Source organism: Phalacrocorax carbo, chromosome 6, assembly GCF_963921805.1.
Source record: "Phalacrocorax carbo chromosome 6, bPhaCar2.1, whole genome shotgun sequence".
Classification (NCBI taxonomy): Eukaryota; Metazoa; Chordata; class Aves; order Suliformes; family Phalacrocoracidae; genus Phalacrocorax; species Phalacrocorax carbo.
Window position 1 is genome coordinate 3,130,594 of NC_087518.1, and position 19,869 is coordinate 3,150,462.

The following is a 19,869-nucleotide window of genomic DNA, read 5'->3' on the forward strand; positions in this document are numbered from 1 at the left end:
CTTTACAGAGAGGGAGAGCTAATCTGTAGCTGTGTGCACGGTACCTAGAGATGAATTTAATAATCATAGAGATGGGACACCTCAAGCAGGAAAAGCAGCAGCCGTTTAACGGCACGCAGTGAGCGGCCGTGTGAAGGACGTGTAAACACAGGACACGTCTCACGGTGCTCTGGAGGGCCGGTGCCTCTGAGATGGGGCTCTCTGGATGCTTCATCCTCTCCTTTTGCCTGCCTCTGGAAGCAGGGCTCTACTTCTAAAATCAACACAAGCCCCAAGGTAAAAGCCTGTTGACTTCTCTAGCTACCTTGTGTCACGGCAGCACCGCGAGTTTGGTCAGGCTGCGGTCGCAAGCACGGCCCAGCAGCCGCGGTGGTAGCAGCGATGTCCTACACGTGTATCTCTGAATACTACAACAACACCATGCTGAAAATAATCTGCTGGGGAAACAGGAACAGATTGCTGATGTTACAGGAGACCGTGTCAAGGTGCGTGAGAGAGAGAGGCTCATTTCTGGAACACCGGCTAAAACTTGGCATAGGTTGGGAGTACGTTCATCGGCATCACAAGTACGCTTGACAACAGTTTGTGGCCGGTTATGGGAAATACTTTCCTAGCTCTACAGGAGCAGATAAATGAACTTGCAAATTTTAGGGATCAGCCTAATTACTTTACACATACAAAATAAACCAGCAGTGAATCTGGATTCTAGATAGCTCTCTAACCGTCCTCAGATAACCTTTTGCTAGAAACAGTTGTTCAAAAGCAGCAGGAAAAGACAATGCAAGAATGAACTGGAGTTGCCGACTTACTGTCAATGCTGAAGAGAGGTTCAATCACCAGAAAGCTGCTACAGTGAAACAGATAGAGAGCTGGGCTCTGTGGAGACACCATTGATAGGGTATGCAACAGATATCTCGAACTACAAAAGCAACAGGATTTATTATAGTTGCCAGATACACACAAAGAAAAGAAAACAGGTCCATGTAACTATCCTTAAAACAAGGAAAAGTTAGTGGCCTACTCCTAAAGAGAACTATGGCAAAACTGAGCGGTTTTCACCAGCGGATTTCAGATCACACAAATCAGTGGTTTTTAGTGCACTAAAGCAGTGCTCAGTGTTGAGCTGACCGACCCACAGCCACGATGAGCTTGTGTTAAAACACACTGTGATCCTCCAGAAAAACCCAGAGCTAAAACCAGCTTCTGCTGGGAAACAAACAGTCCATGAACACGAGGCCATCAAGCCTAGAACGACTGCTTTCCAAGACCTCGGACCACTGAATCAAGTGGTTTCCTGGTTCATTTTCATTCTATTTTGCAGGAAATTGGTTAAAGTAAGTTGACACGCCAGTTATTTCAGATGTTCCAATGAAGTAGAGCCATCTGCTGCCATTGTCTTTGAAAACTAAGATGAATGCCGCATTGTCGATTCAAACTTCAAAAAGCTATTTGCAGGGTGTCATTTTTCATTTTGCCTAGGCAGGATGTAATGAAAACCCGACAAGTTATTGATGGTTTGGTTACCTGTCTGCCTTAAAGAAATTGCACAGGTGCTTTATTTAAAAAAAACCCCCAAACAGTCAACACAATTAATGCAAAACAATGATAGGAAGCATCCTCTGAGTTTTTATTTTCTGCTGAAGTGTCACTAGATTGCGTGTCCAAAAGCTACTGCTGGCAACTCACCTCTCAAGTAATCAGTATAAAAATATTACCAGGGTTTGTATCCTGGCACCAGACTGGGAAAGATGTGCTGTCTGTCCTATTGCCATTTTCTTTCTGGCTGTTTAAAGTAATTAACTACTAATTAGGAAGGCTGAGGCAACAAATAAAAATTGGAATTTATACAACTTTTTAAGCTGAAGACACGCTGAAAGAATAACAGAAAAGCCTTTCTTTTCTTGTCTGATTTCACAATTTTTTCCTTCTCAAAATGACATGGCATCAAAGCGAATATGTTAAAATTCCTGTTACAAAAATAATCCCTAACTGAGGGGTCTGTAAATCAGCAACCTGTGTGAAGAGGTCCTTGGGATGGGAACTCTTGAAAAAAACATGGCTAACCTCTTCCAGAGAGAAAAGCCTTTCTGAACGGTTTTGAAGTGCAGAAGACAACAAAAAAAATAGGTGAGAACTTGCTGCTTTTCCTTGGCCGTGATCACTCCAGCTCCTGGGAGGAGGGACTGCTGCTTTGGGCTTTACCTTGTGACTCCCGTCGACATCGTGCCGGCCCGGGCACCGAGGGCAGGACGGAGAGGCTCGGCTTCACCTGGGGCAGGACTCGGCTTCCTCTCCGAAGCAGGTGGCAGCGGCTGCGTCGGGCGGTGCTCCTCTTTACGAACAAATTAACATTCACTGCCCATATTAATAAGCCTGCAGGCACAGCTGTGTATTAACATATCCAAGAGGCTTTTCAGCTACAGCTGCCTGGTGTCCTACAGCCCCAAGCACGGGGCTCCTGATCTGCCCGGCAGGCTCTGAGCAGCAGAGCACATCTCCTCCTGGCTAGGCTGGGGTTTCAGGGTATCTCTGTTTGGGTGTTTGTTTGCGGATGGGTACAAAGCCCGGAGTCCTCATCAGACTCCCGCTGCTCCTTCCCGGTCTTGCAAATCCTCATCTCCTTTTCAGAAGTTACCAGGGCACCAGGACTTTCAAAACTGAAGTTGCCCTTCTAGATCATCTCTGACTCTAGGCTACGGTGGAGAGCACCGATTGAAATACCTGGAAACATCTGGATCTAAATTACTTAAATCCTGAAGCATGTAAGCCAGTTTTGACAACGAATCGTGAGCACTTTCTGGAAGTGAAGTTTTCTCTCCTGAACGTTATTTGACAAGGTCCGAGTTAGCCTTTACGCTCCCAAATGCCACCGTGACTGAACAAAGTGGGTAAATGCCACTATATGCTGCTTTTCTGTGCTTTTATTGGTTTTCAGCTTAAAAAAAAAAAAATAATCTCCCTGCTTTACGCGGTATGGCTTTGTGTGTGCCAGAGTGTGCTCATATATCACGAAACTTGTCAAGACTGCAAGATAATGGGACCAACTGGGAAAATTTCCATGAAGATAGTGAGCGTGCCTGGATTATCTAGGTCAGATCCTGCTCTAACAAAGTGTGCTATGAGGGTCCCTTTATACAGAAACTTGTTTAATTAAGATAACAGATGTTGCTATTATATATGTCATACTGAGTGCCTGTTTAATTGGACACTTTCATATTCTTTGCTACCAGCACAGAACATCATTTGTTTTTTATGAATTTCTTTCCTTACAATTAAACTGTATAAACAATGTATGCACTGTTTATTCATAGAAAAGAAACCATTCTGAAGATGTAAGGGCTTTACATGAACAAGAACGGGAGAAGAGCAATTCATTTTAGGGCTTAAAAGTACTATTCTTTTTCTGTCCTGGACCGAGTACACGTCTGGTGGCAGGGTAAATGTGACTTCCAATAGCTTTAGGAGAACATTAGGAATGAAGACTGTTGTGTACATATTTTAAAGGGAATACACATTAGATTTTGATGCGTGCAAGCTCTTTCCGAGTGCATGAGGTAGGGAACGATGCTGCCAGCCCCACTCCCCTCCGCGCAGCGATGCCCCGAAGCGCCCCGGAGCTGGGCTCTCCAACGGGGCAGCCGCTAGAACCAGCACTAGCCCAGACCTAAATGCTTCACCCCGCTGCTGTACCACAGCCTGTCCCCGTGCCTTGGCTAATCAACACATTGGTGGGTGGCCGGTAACATACCACAAGACTGGCAGAAATATAGTATTTCTCTAAATAAAAGCTATCTTGGTTTTCCTGCACACAGTCTACAGTTGGGGAGCAAAGGAGAATGAGCACAGCAGGAAGCTGTGGTAGACCAAGAGTCAGAAACATGACATCTCCCTCATCTGTTCTTGAGCCACACAACGCCGCAACTTCACCTCTGGGAAATGACAGCAAGTCTCTCTAACAGACTGATACCTACAACGAAACACTGGGAGAAATAAATAAATGTAATAACTACCATTATGGCATGTAAATTAAAAGTCCAAAATGAGCTTGGGGGAAAAGAGGAAAGATTTGCAGGGCAAGTGATGCAAATCTTGCCTTACAAAGCCGCGCCTAACAACCCCTTCCAATGCTACTCCAGCAAAATCATTCAGCGCCAACAGCAAAATAGATCCCTTGACCAATTCTATGAGAAATTTTCTTAAGATACTGTAACAAAATGGCCTCTGGTGGTAAGTTATTAAAAGACAGTTCAATCTGTCTTTTGAACAGCGGAGTGACAAAACACCCCAGTTTGTCGACGCAGATCGCAGGACCAGTCTCAGCTCTAACGTTAAACCCCAGCCCTCCCACAGCCGAGCCCCTGCACGCCGCGCACCTCCGTGACAGCACCTGCAGATCTGTTGGGCTGCAACGTCGTTTTTTCGCCGGCTACAGAAAACTGTTAGAAAATTAAGGGAGATTTAATTTTTAAAATGAACCATTTTAAATTAGCTGGCTTGAATTATTTTTAAAATGCTTCCTGATCTACAGTTCAAAGAGAATTACAGTTCCATTGCAGGACGTTCCTCCAACAGTTTGGAGCGTGGGAGCAGCTGTGACAGAGGCTTATTTTATTTTCAGCTGGCAGCGCTCTGTGTAGCTCCAGGATTTGTCTCTAATCGCGCACAGCCTGATTCCCCCTCCTGCACCCAGGAAACCTGAACGAATGAGCCAGCGACTACAGTGACTTCTGATTTCCACCACTGCGAGGATGAACCACTCACACCTGCCACCGAGCGCAGGTCTCCATGGGAGCCGCGTGAATATTACGAAGAAATTGAAAGGTTTCTGTGATAAGATCACCTGAAAGTAAAGGTTTTAAAGCACTAGTCCCAGTAACAAATTTATCTAATGTTGTGGCATTAGATTTAATTGAATTATTATGAGAGGATTAACAAAATCCCACAATAACAACCCGACTACCATGACTTCCCCTCCTACTCCTGCCGATGAATTATATATACAACGTAATGCCAGGAAATAATTGTCACAAATGGGAAATGCTGCAGACTGGAGGATGCTTGTCTTTAGGAATTCAAGAGTTTAAAGGAAGGGCTCTCCATTACAGACTTGCTTTCATTCTCCTCAGTGTTATACCATCAATTAATGGAAGTTTTTCCAGACTTATGGGTAACTATGGATTTCTCTTTTATATTGGTAAATCTCACGTAAAATTACCCTCTACCTCCGTAACTCCCACTGACACCTAGAAATGATTGATTTGGTTTCTGAGGCAGCTTTGGAGCAAAGTATAGGCACAGTTTGAATCATCCATCTTTCGCATAGTGTAATAATTGCAGAAGACCATGTCTCTATGTAATGCCTACAGCCTATGTACATGGTGCCATAGATTTATTTATATCCAAAACCTCACTTGTCATTAACTACGTGATTTCATAAAATCAGGGGGATGAAGATGTAAGATTGTAAGACCAAAGTACCACTGAGATTTAAATAAAAACCATAGGTTCTGGCTTCTACAGTCCATGCGCTCCCCACTCGAGGTGTTTTTGCCTGCTCTCCGTCTCTATCTCACAGGCTTAAGTCCGGCATCACTTCTGAGCCACGCTGATATAGCTGGGACACGAGAAAAGAGAACCTATGTAACAGGATCACAGCTCTCCAGAATCTCTTTTCTCCTATTGTTGAGTCAGAATAAAGAGATCGGACGCTAAACGTATCTGGAAATATGAATATAAGAGAACAAAACGGTAAGTGAAAAACATCCTGAACTCAAATCTTTCTGTCTGATCAATGATCTGATGTGTCCCAGAGACACATGGCAGTTTTGCAATGACCAGAAGACACCACTTCCACCCTGAGCAACCAGGGCTTGTTGGCTTCTGGAACGACTCCTGCCAGCTGCAGAACTGGCTCACACTTCCAGATTATATGCGTAGCAGTGTATATTGAAAGGGTAAAACGACCTCTGCCTGAGGAGCGTGCTGGGGCAAGGGAGTCCTAAACAATCCTGTCTCTCTGATGACGCAGCCTGCCCAGCTCTGTGGTGACTGTTCCAATCTAAAAGGTATCCCCTGCTCCTGAGCAAGGGTTTCCCAGAGGGTGGGCGTTTTTCAGTCACGTCTCCTGCCCCGATGGTGTGGGAGGTGGGCGATACTGTGGCAGGCAGCAGACTCGCCTGCTCTTTCCCCACCAGTGGCCCTACGCAGCTGATCTCTACAGAGCAGCATTAACAGGACTGAAGACCTTTCCCAGAGAGTAACAGCCGTTTTGCACTGAAATGTGAAGGCAAGATCAAGGATAGAAAATGACCTCTGTATCTTTACCCATATAGAAATAGTCTTTATTTCCAAGCAGCATTTGCAATATATCTATATCTGTGCTATAGCTGTTTCTATATGAAATTTACCTTCTGGAGTCAGGCTACTAACATTATTTTGACTCAGTTAGGCCTCCAAGGCAGGATTTCCATTATTATGGAGATGAACTGCCTTTAATGACTGCAAAAATATAATTGTACCCCAGGGCAGAATTTCTAATAACAGAATTGCACAGTTCTCAACCACCAGTAAGAGATGCCTTCAAGGCGTGGTATTCATTAGGGGTGCAGTACACGCTACCTCAGCCTCCAGAGAAGAATATGAAACCTAAAACAATAAAGCTCTTTTTTTTTTTCCATGGTAGTCTCTGCCCTCTGGGCAAACACTGAACAACACACTTAGTTTTGCCTCCTGGACAGCAGTAGCCTCCAGAGCAAGAGTCCCAGCAGCAAAATCAGATGCACGCTATTTCTGTCTCCAGCAAGGAGTCCCTAACGTTACAATCCACCTGAAAAGTCACACAAGCCCCAGGAGAAGTGCTCGAGCGATTGCCATGGTAGCCGTCAGGCTGTACATCAGAATTCAAAGCAAGGACTGACACATTAACGCTGCTTTTAACTCCACCTGGAATTGGAAGGACCATTTATATTGATTAACCTTCACATGACCAAGTTCAGTTTGGAGAAGCCTCCAGATGTTCAGGTGCCTCTCTCAAACTCAAAAGACTCTTTAACATCAGTTTAACCAAAGACTTTGTTTAAGTTTCTTCTCCCACGCCTGTCTAAAAGTTCTGTTTCTGCCCTAGATGAAGAGATTTCAGCAACAGCTTTTCTTGGCATCTTTCTTCCTATATTTCAACAGATTTTTTCAACAGCTGAGAAAGTTCCTGTTTGAAGCTCACACTTAAGCGTGGGTGTAGGGAGGCACTAGCACTGGACTCCAGTCAATGCTGCTGTCCCCCGGGATGGCAGGAAGGAGGTAACATTTCAGCAACTGAAGAAACCAGAAACACAGCAACGTTAAGCAGAAGACCAGGCACTTGGCCTCTCCTGCTTGTGAAGTTGGACACTGCTGATAAACAATGCCGTGATTGTACAGGACAATATAATTTCCTAATTGCTCATTTCACACAGTCTCCAGGTACTGACTGCAAGGATGGTGTGGTTAATAAAGGCCATGGCAAGGATTCAACACCCTCATCCCCACGGGAGACACAACCGACTGCGTATAAGACCTAAACAGGCCCAACTGCCAAGTCAACGGAGCGGTGTTCATTAAGACATTTTGTCAGAAAGGCCCCACTGGATGATCTGGGCTGGCGGAAAAACCCATGGGCTGAAGTAGCAGAAAATTTCACACCATCTTGGGCACATTTCATGTCTGGTTTCCCATCCAGGGCTTGGTGCCCGGGCGGGAGGCTCCCGGTTGTGGCGCGGCACGCTCGGCAGGAGCAGGAGGAGCGTGGCAGCGAGTCTGCTGCTGCCATGAGCACCAACACCTCAGCCTTGCTGCCGTTTGCATTTGAGCTCAACGCTGAGCTGCTCAGAGGTCTGTGTTGCCCTCACAACCTGTCCTCCCAGCCACTGCCTGAAGGCTGCCTGGGCATGGGGACCGTGACCAGCAGACAGCAAGGTATACACTATTTAGCGAGGTTTTATGACTATACCTGCCTCTTTCTTGCCTATACGCCTCAGGAGAAGGTCAGTCAGGTACAGCCTTACACTGCTTACACAGATGTCTACCATGGTGTGACTTTAGGTGAGGGAAAATAATACGTGTCTCCTTTTCCCAGTTGCATATTTTCAGAAAGCTTTGACGAAACCTGCTATTTTTGAGGTGTATCTCTTCCTCTCTTAACCTTGGTGGAAACAAGCTGAAACATCTAGAGCCAGTTTAAATAACCAGTTCCAAAGTTAGCTGGAAGCAAACACACAGGCAACTGGAGCTGCCACCTAGCCTTATGCTACCAGTCCATGAGCCACGTTCCCTTAGGAAATCAGGATCCAGGGGTTTCTGCTGTATTACAGCATCCAACTTTTGGGTAAGTTTGCAGATGAGAGAAGAGTGCTAACAAAAAAACCCCAACAAACCAAACCAAAAATCATCACTTTGTTGTCAGCATCGCACAGCAGCGACCAAGCAAGAAACACAGTCACTCACATTCCTTTCCTAAGCCGTTGCTCACATAAACTACTGCTTTCTCTCTCACCCCTCAATTAAAATGAGGGCTGTGCCATGCCTAGGAGAACGGTGTCAGAGAAAACAGCACATTCCAGCTACGGACTGTGCCAGCGAGGACGGGGAGACGGATGGAAGCTCATGGGGCTGACACTCCAGTGTCATAAAATAGATAAATAAAAACAAAATAAAAAACCTGTCATAAAAATGTCAGTAAATACTTTCAGTATTTAATACTTCCCATTCTCAGCGCAATCTTCAACAAGTTATTTCAGTTTTAAAAACCAATATACCTTGATCTATTATACCTTTGACCTCGCACAGCTTTGCACCCTGGCTGCTAGAGGGAGCTCGGTGTAATCGATCACCCAGCTCTTCATCCCAAGGGGTGAAGTCAAACGGTCCATAGACAATAGCTTTGTAAAGACCAGGTAACAGGAGCTACATAAGTCAGAAATAGGTTGTTCATTATTTTACTCATCTGACTCTAAATGAACTATAGCTTTTCGCGTACTCATATACATCACCAGACTATATATTTCAACATCCATTATAGGCAGGCAGGTTGGATGGAGCAAGACTAGACTTTCCGAGGTAAAAGAACCGCTCTAACAGGTTTACGCTTCTAAAAATAACAATTTCCTGTAATTTCTGGCTTTTTGGCCTTTACTGACAGGACAGGGTTTTTCCCATCAATCCAAGCGGCACATCATATTTTGAAGGCCCGTCAAGTACAGCTCTCTGGGTCCCGCTCGCAGACGCTGCCGAAACAGGACAGGCAACACAACCGCACCTCTACACAGTCAACAGAAAACACTGCAAAACCATGCATGTGAATCTAAAAGGTAGGCTCCTGCTTCCTACTAATGCTCTCCTTCAGCATTTCTTTCTTAAAAAAAAAAAAAGAAAAAAAAAGACTGGGCCAGTCTGAAAAAGCTGTCTCCAAGTCAGGCATTAGGACTGCCAAATTAATTACTGACCCCAAATAATTCCTGTTTGCAGGACATTGAGTAATGTCCCAGAGCAGTGTAATTTGCAGTGGAAGGTTTTATCTCCTGGGAAATTTTTTTGAAAAACAATGGCTATTTAGAGCATCGCAGAGGGAAAATATTTGCTTTTTAGAATGTATCTTTATCAGCTTCTTGGCAGGGATGCTTTAATAGTACACAGAGCCTGGGATGAACACAATGGGAATAGAAATCTCACCCCCAGCTCCGTGAGATTGAACAGTAGCTGTTTTCACATTTATTTGCAAGTCAATTTTAGGAAGCTATTAATGACAAATTTAGCTTTCATTGCTGAAAGCCCCTGGGTTGGAGCAAGCTAATGAAAGAAATGGTTACTTTAAGACGTTACCTCTCATTTTCTCTTAGGATGTCTTTTCCTTTCTTCCAAGAATAAGTAGGTCTGGGGGAAGCTTTCGGCTTACACTCAATGATTACTTCACCGCCCACTTTAACAAGAGTTAACTTTTTCAAGAGTGTTTTGGAAAAGTCTGGACCGATGGCTGAAAGAAAAAAAAAAAAAACAACAAATGCGATCAGAATTCCCTCTGGAAACACCAAAATCAGGCTCTTTTGAACCTTACAATATTCCAGGGCTGCAGTTGCTAAATGATCTGACTTTATGAACTATACGCGCATACGGATGGGGCAAACAGAATGCTTCAGCTCTTGTTTAGAACCGCATATTCAGCGACAAACCTCAGAGACCAGTACCGTCGGCAGGCAGCAGAAACCCGGTGTGGCACACATCTGATTCGGGGCAGCGCCCCAAGAGCTGCGCCTGCCCGAACTGTGTGATCTACTGCCTTTTTTGCGTCATAACAGCGTGATCATAATTTTGTCGACCATTGCTATGTGCAGAGCAGCAGCATACAGGAAAATTGTCGCAAACACAGAACCCGTGCAATTAATCAGAAATGTTAGTGTTTCCAGAGAAGTTGGCATTTTTATGCTTTATATTCACAACTGTTGCATAAACAGGGTCTTTTTATTTTCATGCTGTAAGGGTGGGAGACCTTGACACAGCCAGGTCCTGAACCAAGTGAAACAAAGCAAGGCTTAAGTAGGCGCCAGGGTACAAGGTACTCTCAAATCATCTTTCTTAGTCCCTCCAGGGCACGCTCTTCTCTTTTGTGAAAAACAGTCAGATATTAATTGGAGCAAACACTGAAGCCCTGCAGACAGTCTGCAGCCTGGCTGTAAGGCAGGCCTGGGAGGGGGGAGATGGTTTGGCTTCTGATTCCCGCCTCAAAGGATTTTTAATGATTTATTTGATGGGACCCGATGACAGGCAGAGCTTTGAGACGGCTGCCTCTAGACTGACTCTGGTAGTGAACTCCCCACAGAGAACCAGGCTTTATTTATATCAAAGTAGGACAATTAATTTTTTCAATATTGAAAGCTCTGAGCAAATAGGTGAGGCAGCTTAAGGGTTTTATGAACAACCCCCGCCCGGCTCGAGCACGTCTCTGCTGACAGGAGCTTGCTTTCCGACAGATCAGCGGCAGCAAACTCTGCCCCGTCCCCTCTAATTCTCTCCATCCCCTTTGCTAGGCGCCAGCACCCTGCGCCTCCTGCCCCAGCCCCGTGTCCCCCGAGCTTGCAGCTTCTTCCTCGACTTACTTTCTTGCTGCACCTTGGGAGGTGAGAGTTTAGATCACTGTGCATCGCATCTGCTTGATGCTCCATAAAATGATCGAAAGCTCACCTGAAGCAGCTGGGAGACAAAACCTACCCTGTGATACAGAAAGCAAGTTTGTTTTCCCTTGGGCATCTCGTGTGCCTCAGTTCTCTTGGATATCACTGTCACAAAAAAGTTGAATAAAACATAATACCACATTGACAATGGGATGGGCTTTATGATCGAATAGATCTCGTCTTCCACTTTCATGCATCAGAGCTCGCTAATCTCTGAGCTGTTTTGTCTTCTATGTCTAATTATAGACGGCTGACTTCATTTTAGCATGAAGGAAACAGGCACGTTATTAAAGGCTATAAAGGAGACATCTGAAAACCAACGCCGGTTATGTAAAACATCTCAAAATTAAAGGAGGCATCCTGAGGATGACTTCCCGCCAATGCGCTCACAACCAGATGGATTATTATTTATATCATATTTTCATAATTAATACATTATCACTTCTGGAAATAATTTCTCAGATGATTGTCCAAAAATTTATGAGCCAAATAGATTTTTGGATAATCCTGTTATTTCCGTCTCTGTAGCGAACAGTTTAGGCTGGGTTTTTTTACAAGTCATTTGCTATTTTCTTCTTGGTCCTGCATGAGGTAAAGGAGTTGCACGATATGGGTTTTATTCCACAGCATTCAAAATGTTCTCATCTGACATTTAAAAACTCTGGGCTCGGTTTTCAGCACTACCACAGCTTCCCTGTGCCATTTCAGGGGCACTGCATTTAATTTCTTCACGCCTTGTTTGTAAAATGAGGATGTTAATTACTTTTTTTCACTCTATGCCCACCCTCCCCTGTTCTGTTTTAAACATATAGCCTGAAAACTCTTTAAGGCAATGACTGCATCTTACTATATGTTTTTACAATGCCCAGCACAACAGGATCCTGGTTTTAGCTGAAGACTCCAGGCAATTTAATTGGCAACAATAATAGAGAAGAATCGCTCTGAGAAAAGCTCTCTCTGTAATTTTCCATTTCTCTTTTTCACTTAATTTTGTGATAAGTCTCACTTGCTATTAGTGGCGTTTAATCATTTCAAGTGCTTAAATTCAGGACCTTTTAAAATAACCATTTTTATAGTCAGAAAGATCTGTTTAAAAGCTAACATTTCGCAGTGAGAGCTCAGAATATTGACCTCCTTTGAAAACTCTAGTGGAAAGAAAAACACACCTGTTTTCTCTTTAAAAATATGCCAAATTAAATCACAGATCCATAAAAATTAACCTGCAGCACACCATTCTGGTACTTTTCACGTGACATAGAGAAGCAAGATTGCATAACCCGAATGAGAAGTCAGACAAATACAAGTTATCTGGCAGGATCTTATGAGCAGGATCTTCAAAGTCGTTGCTTTTTGTGCAGACACGAGGTCGGCCCCGGGGTGCTGTGGGGCTGCTGGGGACGGGGAGGCACTGGAGGTACCCACCAGCAAGGGCTAAGCCTCTGTCTTCCGAGAAGATCTGCCTTCCTCCCAAAGGCTCATTTTTACCAGGGTTTTGACTAGACAGTAAAAGCATCAGTGGGTTTATTTCGATTTCTTTCACGCAGTAACACATCCAATAAATCTTAGGGCTGTGAAGTCTAATTTATTGAGCATTATTGTACTTTTCTTGAACAGCAACACCGACAATCTTTCAAATGAATTTTTTTTCTATGCAGGCATCTATCTCTGCTGATAAAAAATGACCGATGGTTGAAAGTGCCATAATCAGAAAAGACCTCGTGCTTTGTTCTTCAGGATAAAGCAGGGAATGATGCTATTGAACATTCGCTTCGAAAACAACTAAACCACTATTCTGTAACCATGAATTCTATTTCACCCTTTAAAACTAGATATTTATGCTGACATATCGGTTTCCAGGCCTGCCACTCCTACAAGAGCAACACTCTTGAATGAGGTACAGACTTGCAGGACAGCTGAGGCTGGCAGGGACCTCTGGGGATGGTCCCATCCCCTCCCTGCTCATGCAGAGGCAGCTACAGCAGGTTGCCGGGGCCATGTCTGGTTGGATGTTGAGTATCTCCAAGGACTGAGATGCCACAGTCTCTCTGGGCAACCTGTTCTAGCGCTCAAGCAACCTCAGAGTAAAGAAGTTTTTCTTATGTTTAAATGGCATCTCCTGTGTTTCAGTTTGTGCCCATTGCCTCTTGTCCTGGCAGTGGGCACCCCTGAGAAGAGCCTAGCTCTGTAATCTCTACTCCCTCCCATCAGGTGTTTAACCACTTGGATCCAGAGGAGCTTCTGTTGAGAAGGCTCTGTTGAGAAGGACCTAGGAGTGCTGGTGGACAGCAAGCTGACTATGAGCCAGTACTGAGCCCTTGTGGCCAAGAAGGCCAACAGCATCCTGGGCTGCATTAAAAGGAGTGTGGCCAGCAGAGGTTATCCTGCCCCTCTACTCTGCCCTGGTGAGACCACATTTGGAGTCCTGTGTCCAGTTTTGGGCACCCCAGTTTAAGAAGGATGAGCAAGTCCAGCGGTGAGCTACAAAGACGATCAGGGGCTGGAGCATCTCCCTTGTGAGGAAAGGCTGAGGGACCTGGGTTTGTTCAGCCTGGAGAAGAGAAGGCTGAGGGGGGATCTCATCAATGCTTATAAATACCTGAAGGGTGGGTGTCAGGGGGATGGGGCCGGGCGCTTTTCAGCGGTGCCCAACGCCAGGCCAAGGGGCCACGGGCACAAGCTGGAACACGGGAAGCTCCCCCTGAACGTGAGGACAAACCCCTTTGCTGTGCGGGTGCCAGAGCAGGGGCACAGGCTGCCCAGAGAGGCTGTGGGGTCCCTTCCCTGGAGACATTCACCCCCCGCCTGGACGCGGCCCTGTGCCCCTGCTCTGGGTGTGCCTGCTCCAGCAGGGGTGGGACGGGATGAGCTCCAGAGGGCCCTTCCAACCCCTACCAGGTGCACACAACAAGTGGGGCAGAAGTTGTTTTTCTTGGTGAGGGTTTGGGACGGGAGCATTATGATTGCCATTAGAATGGTGAAAAGTCTATTCAGACAGGTGGTTTTTCAACATTTCCACAAGAGAGTCGGTCTCTGCAGCCCAAGAGCAGGCAGTTACTGTCCAGCATGCTCTGAACTGCGATACTCGGTTTCTTCATAAATGTTTCTAACCAGCGAGAGGCCGAGTGAGCTTGCCAGCTCTTCGTGCTCAGGCACCTGGATGAATATGTGAAGATGGGATGATGTAAAAAAAGTCTGTTCTCCATCTATCCGCTTTCTCAAGTTTTCATTTCATGCCTTACTTAAAAACAACAACTTGTCAAAGACCCTCAGTAGCACTTCTGCTTCAGAGGCTGAAGCTTGGCAAAACCAGCTGGGGTGAAGGCTTTGCTGGTTTTGGAAGGTGTGCAGCATTCAGAAAAGTAAACTTACCTATGACGCTCAGTTCTGCACTGGCAAAAATGATGCCGTGTCTATTTTCTGCTACACACTGATACATGCCGGCATCTGACAGGCTGACGTTCGTTATCGTGAGCGAGCCCTGCTCCAGCTGAACTCGGCCCTGTAGGAAACAGTAAAATGAATAAAAAAGTAAATAAGGAGATCCTGCCTTGGGACATAAACCCAGTGGTTGTTGGGCTATATTTTATATCAAGGTAGACCTAAAAAAAGTAAAAGTAATGGGAAGAATTTGCATGCTCCAATCTATTTGCCAGCTAAATTTATGTCAGGTCAGATACTAAATGGTAAAACCAATACAGTAGATCGCAAATGCAATTTAAATTGGAGGACTTTCCCTTGACTTCTCATTGATTTAATACCCAAACCATTTAGATTAATATCCCTTTGAAGTAGATAAACTTGAATCCAAAAAATGCACTTTTTGTTCCATAGTGGCATATCGCAGCCAACCCTATTCCTTAAAACGTTTAAAACAATGGTATTACGAGTATATATGGCAATGAAGGCTAGTAAGACTGGTTGCCATCTTAGCTAGCACAGAGAGAAATACTTAAAATCCTCTGCATTTTACTGAAAACAATATAGATGTTAATAATTTAATGATCCTTCACTTCATATCAGCCACTACCGTGATTTAAGTACGAGACCATCTGCTAGTGACCAGCGTGAAGCAAGTAAAATTAGTGTGTGGAACAAAAGACCAGGGTATCATTTGTCAGCCTAAGGATATGGAGCTCATGTTATCAATTTTAATAAGTACAGCAAAGTGTTCCCTCCCTCCCCAGGAGTTTCACCATTAAAAAAAAAAAAAAGTAGTATAAAGAGCTATTGGCTTCCTACTTGGCCGTAGGGCAGAAATTTAATGTTTGTGCAATCTTTGCCAGGCTTAGATCCAATCTGGGCTACCATATTTTTTTCACAATAAGCGAAGGGAAGAAAATGCCAGCTACTGTGAAACCAACGCTTTGGTGACTTGTTTTAGTGGGTGGTTATAATGGGGCAGGGGGGGATCACGGGACTGAGCGATGACCCTCTGGCGAGAGGCTGGGCAGGCAGGGCAGTGGGAGGGGGTGCTTCTTCCCAGCTCCTGCACATCACCCTTCTTTATGCAGCTCTTCATGTCCCTGGCAATGGCAGGCCCAGCTCCTGGTCGCCTGCACAGGGACACAGCTCACCAGGAGGAGAGGGAACGCCATTAAAGACCAGCAAAACCGCTAAGGTTTCATTAGCAGCTGAAGTTCAACAAAACATCATAAACTTAAAAAACCAAAATTAATCCAGGGTGATCATTTTCTGGCTGCAGGCTCCGGAGTCCCATTCAGTCATTCCCTCTTCTTCGCAAGGGTCTCTCCACCCTTAGGTTTCTATCACGGACCCTTCATTTCAGCGAGGACCTCTGAACGCAGAGCTGTTGTGTGTCCTCCTTGTTGCTAACAGCGGCCCTCCTCAAGCTGTACGGAGATGCCCGCAAGGCATTGCCTACACAGCGTGGGGATTTCAGAGCACCGCCATCCTTTTATTTCCATTCCAAAAGTAATAAAACATTCAGAGATGAGAAAGCTGGCGGAGCATGAAAGCACCTGCGGAGCCTGCGACCCCCCTCCCCGGCAAAGGGCTCCCACAGTGCCTACCTGGGGCAGCAGCGGCTCCCCGTCCTTCAGCCAGCGGTACGAGGGCTTCGGTCTCCCGCTCGCTCGGCATTCCCAGACAACGCTTTCCTCTATGGCTGCGTGCACATCGCTGATTTTCTGAATCCAGTTGGGCTGAGCTGCAATGCAGAAGTAATGACTAAAGCCTCGCGTCTGTAACCAACAGCGTGCTCTCGGCTCAAGCAAATAGCCGTTTCTTTCTTCATTAGCACATTTAAGACTTGGATTTAATAACATGCTTAATAATTGCTAAAGATTATTTTTTCCCCCGAGTCCAGTTCTGCCTTCGGAAGGTGGCCTGTGCAAGATCAGAACCTGTATTCATTTTATTTTTAATAAAAACACTTAATGAAAAAGTGTAGCTTCTGAAATCCTGGTCATCATACAAAACCAAAGCAACAGTTCATCTGCTGCCCCAGTGGAATAAATGGCACTGTTAGACCTGGGGTGCTTCAAGTAGAGACATTTTCTTTGACATCTATATGACTTCGGCTTCAAAGCTCAAAAATTTAGCATCCAGCTTCAAAACTTGTAATTCAGAACTACCTCTGCACTGAAATTAAGGTTATTCCAGTAATATAGGCCTGCACGGTTATAGGCGCTACTTCAGGTCCAAATTCTCAGTCTTTTCTTAGACCAGGGCCATATCTACAAGTACTGCCTCAGGAAGATCTTCTACGTGTATGAAAAATCTTTGGACTCAATAATTGCATCAATGACACTGAACAAACCTAGAAAGTCCAAAAGCAGATATCAGAGATACATTTTGGTAGAATTTGGTAAAAACCAGCACTGGCAGTTTTCAGGCACTTATGAGATTGTAGTTTTAGTTGTGTTTGACATAATTTTATCAGAGTTTGTTCGATTTTTTTAAAATATATTTTACGTTTAGCCAGACTCCACACGCAAATCAAAGTCCGCTAAAATTGCCACGTGTTTTTGGAGGCCGTATAAAACCTCTGACCTTCTTATGTTGCCTTCATAAACCCCATCTGTAGGTAGATATACCTACAATACTTTTCAGAAAGCCCCACTAAAAAAGAGAGCTCAGATTTTTTTTTAATGGTCATTTCCCTATTTTGACATAAGAAAATCTGAGAGAATGAGTAGGAAGATATTACCAGCAGAGGTCTCCAAGAACCTGGTTAACACTTTTTCCCATATAATCAGATAAAAAAATAAAAATTAAGATTACTCAAAGACAGGTAACAACTTCATATACCTCCTTTGGGTAGAGACAGGGGCCAGAGAAAGGTTTGAAAGGATAAATTTAAAGATATTATACCAAAATGGTAAGTTCAACACATGGTTGTTGTGATTATACCTAAAATATCGGTATGTCTACCATGACGCGATGCTGGATACACCCATTCAGAGAGCTGAGAGCCTTTTAAAACTGCATTCAGGCTGTGACAGATGTGCACTTAATCCCACACCTACCACATCGCACACTTCCCTTCTGACGGTGCCTACAAGGCGCAGAAGCAAGCTGAAGGATTTTGCACAGCATCTTAACTCCAAGGGATTTGCAAAAAAAAAAAGCAGAAAGGTGAACCGAATGTAACGACAACGCAGAAGCAAAAGATGTAGCTGCAAAGGAGAGGCAAGCAGTGTTTACTTCTCTGGCTGCCCCTCCTGACCCCGTAGTGTTTTAAGCTTGTTTATTATCTGTATCTGAAGAGATACAAAAGGGAAGGCTTTTAAATGTAGGAAGATGAAAGTCAATTCTGTCATCAGGAGTAAGAACTTGAACAATTCTATCAAACTGAGACACCCTGCGTAACCGCAACGGGTTCCGTGGCTCAAGGACAATTGCAAATTACTCATGAATTTACATATTTACTATTCTAACAGCATCCAACTCATAATTTTGAAGACAGTCTTATGATACCATAAAAAGGAACTCTATAAAACCACACATATCCATTTGCCTTCTTTGCAGCACTGGGTGTTTACTGATTTCCTACATGAAAACAAACAAAAAAAAATCGGACAAAACAACTGAAAGTAACTAGTAAAACATGAAAACCCATGAAGGGGAAGGTGGGGTCTATAACATATAAATGTATGCTGTGTATGAAGAAAGATAAGTCTCATGTGAGGAGGAACGAAAAGTCAGTATTTATCCTTATTTCAGGCAGACTCCCCAAAAAAGGACAATTCTCACCCAACGCAGCAGAAGCCTTTACCTGTCCAGCCCTTCGGCTGTACTCTGCGCGTTGCACATCTGAACCCCTGCTCTAAGCGACGGTGCTGAGATTGAAACGCGTGGTGCTGGGAGCTGCCACCCCTGCTAGTCGTTTCCCCCTGTTGTGCAGCGCCCGTGAGCCGCAGCCCAGCGCCGCGCACCACTCCTCACCCCCTCCGGTTATTTTAACTGGTTAAGCTTTCTATCCTAAAGCTATTTATGATGCAGACAACTATGGAATGAGCGTAATAGGTCAAAAAATATATCTCAGTGAAAACCGGAGGAGTCCTTTGTTTCACAGGAGCTTCGTTCTCTGCTGTTCTTTGGGACTTTTCTAATTAGGTCAACCTCTCCTTTCAACAGTTCATTTCAGAGAATAGCAGGCATGCTCTTGACTTAATCTTGGGTAATACACAAGGGTTGGTTCATGCAGCAAATATGTTTGAGCCACCAAATGAGACTCGCCATAATATAATGAAATTTGACAGCCTTCCATTGGGGATCATGCCAAGCCATGGTAATGTGACACATGATTTCAAGCACAATAATTAAAGTAATTCAAATACAATATGAAACCAGCTCCACGCTGCAACATTTTCTGGTACAGCAGCATTATTTGAGATAATGACAAGGTTTAATTTGTGACTGGTAGTAGAGTTTTAGGAAGAGCCCTTTGGATCATTTCAGTGGTGCTGACCAAAGACAAATTCTTTCATATGATGGGTCTGGAAATAATTTGGCCCTATTTGGAGTACTTAGATATTATTTGCATAGAATTTGTACTCAGGGGGGTGGAAGAAAAATTGCGGCAGCAGTTAGAAAAAAACCTGTTTACCTTTGATCACCTTCCAGTCTTCACCAATGCAAAGTGGGGCATTTTAAACCAGGTGATTAGGAAAGCATGCCCAAATCTACTCTTACTTCTCTAAGACAAAATATCCAGAACAAGTCTCACCTTCATTGTAATAAATTGAAAGCCAAAGAAGGCACTGGAAAGCTGGACCAGCAATCGTGTCCTAAAAGGCATTTGAAAATGAAATGACACATCTGGTGATGATGCATCGCATCAGAAATTAGTAACAAAACAAAGAATTATGGGAGCAACGTGAGAAATAAACCAGAAATAACTCTGTAGGACCTTGTGATCGTCGGCGAGTTCAAAACAACCACAAAGACTAAAGCAAATGAGGTACTAATACATACACAGAATCCAATTCTTGGTCGGTGTATATTGATTTTAGTGTTCCTAAGCCAATTTATAGCAGCTGATGACCTAGTGCAGGCTGTGTAATTCATCATTAATGGCAGATGAAAGGCTGAATGACTTGTCCATTACTATATCTATTCTAAAGAGATTGAGACTGAGCCCAGGATCAGAAAAGCCTAAAGACCAGAAAGCCAAGCATAAGAAGTAAGGAAAACAGATGGGAAAAAC

General features: G+C 44.4%; 1 protein-coding gene across 3 annotated transcripts in view; it reads right to left on the bottom strand.

Moving 5' to 3' along the window:
• Positions 1-19,869, bottom strand: part of LOC104047469 (contactin-4) — a 353,961-nt gene that overhangs the window by 51,360 nt on the left and 282,732 nt on the right. For all 3 annotated transcript variants that reach the window (XM_064453439.1, XM_064453440.1, XM_064453438.1), the window contains 3 exons: positions 16,229-16,365; positions 14,568-14,697; positions 9,853-10,003 (listed from right to left, as the gene is read on the bottom strand). In XM_064453439.1, coding sequence (XP_064309509.1) covers positions 9,853-10,003; positions 14,568-14,697; positions 16,229-16,365 — 418 coding nt within the window. The remainder of the gene's footprint in view (positions 1-9,852; positions 10,004-14,567; positions 14,698-16,228; positions 16,366-19,869) is intronic.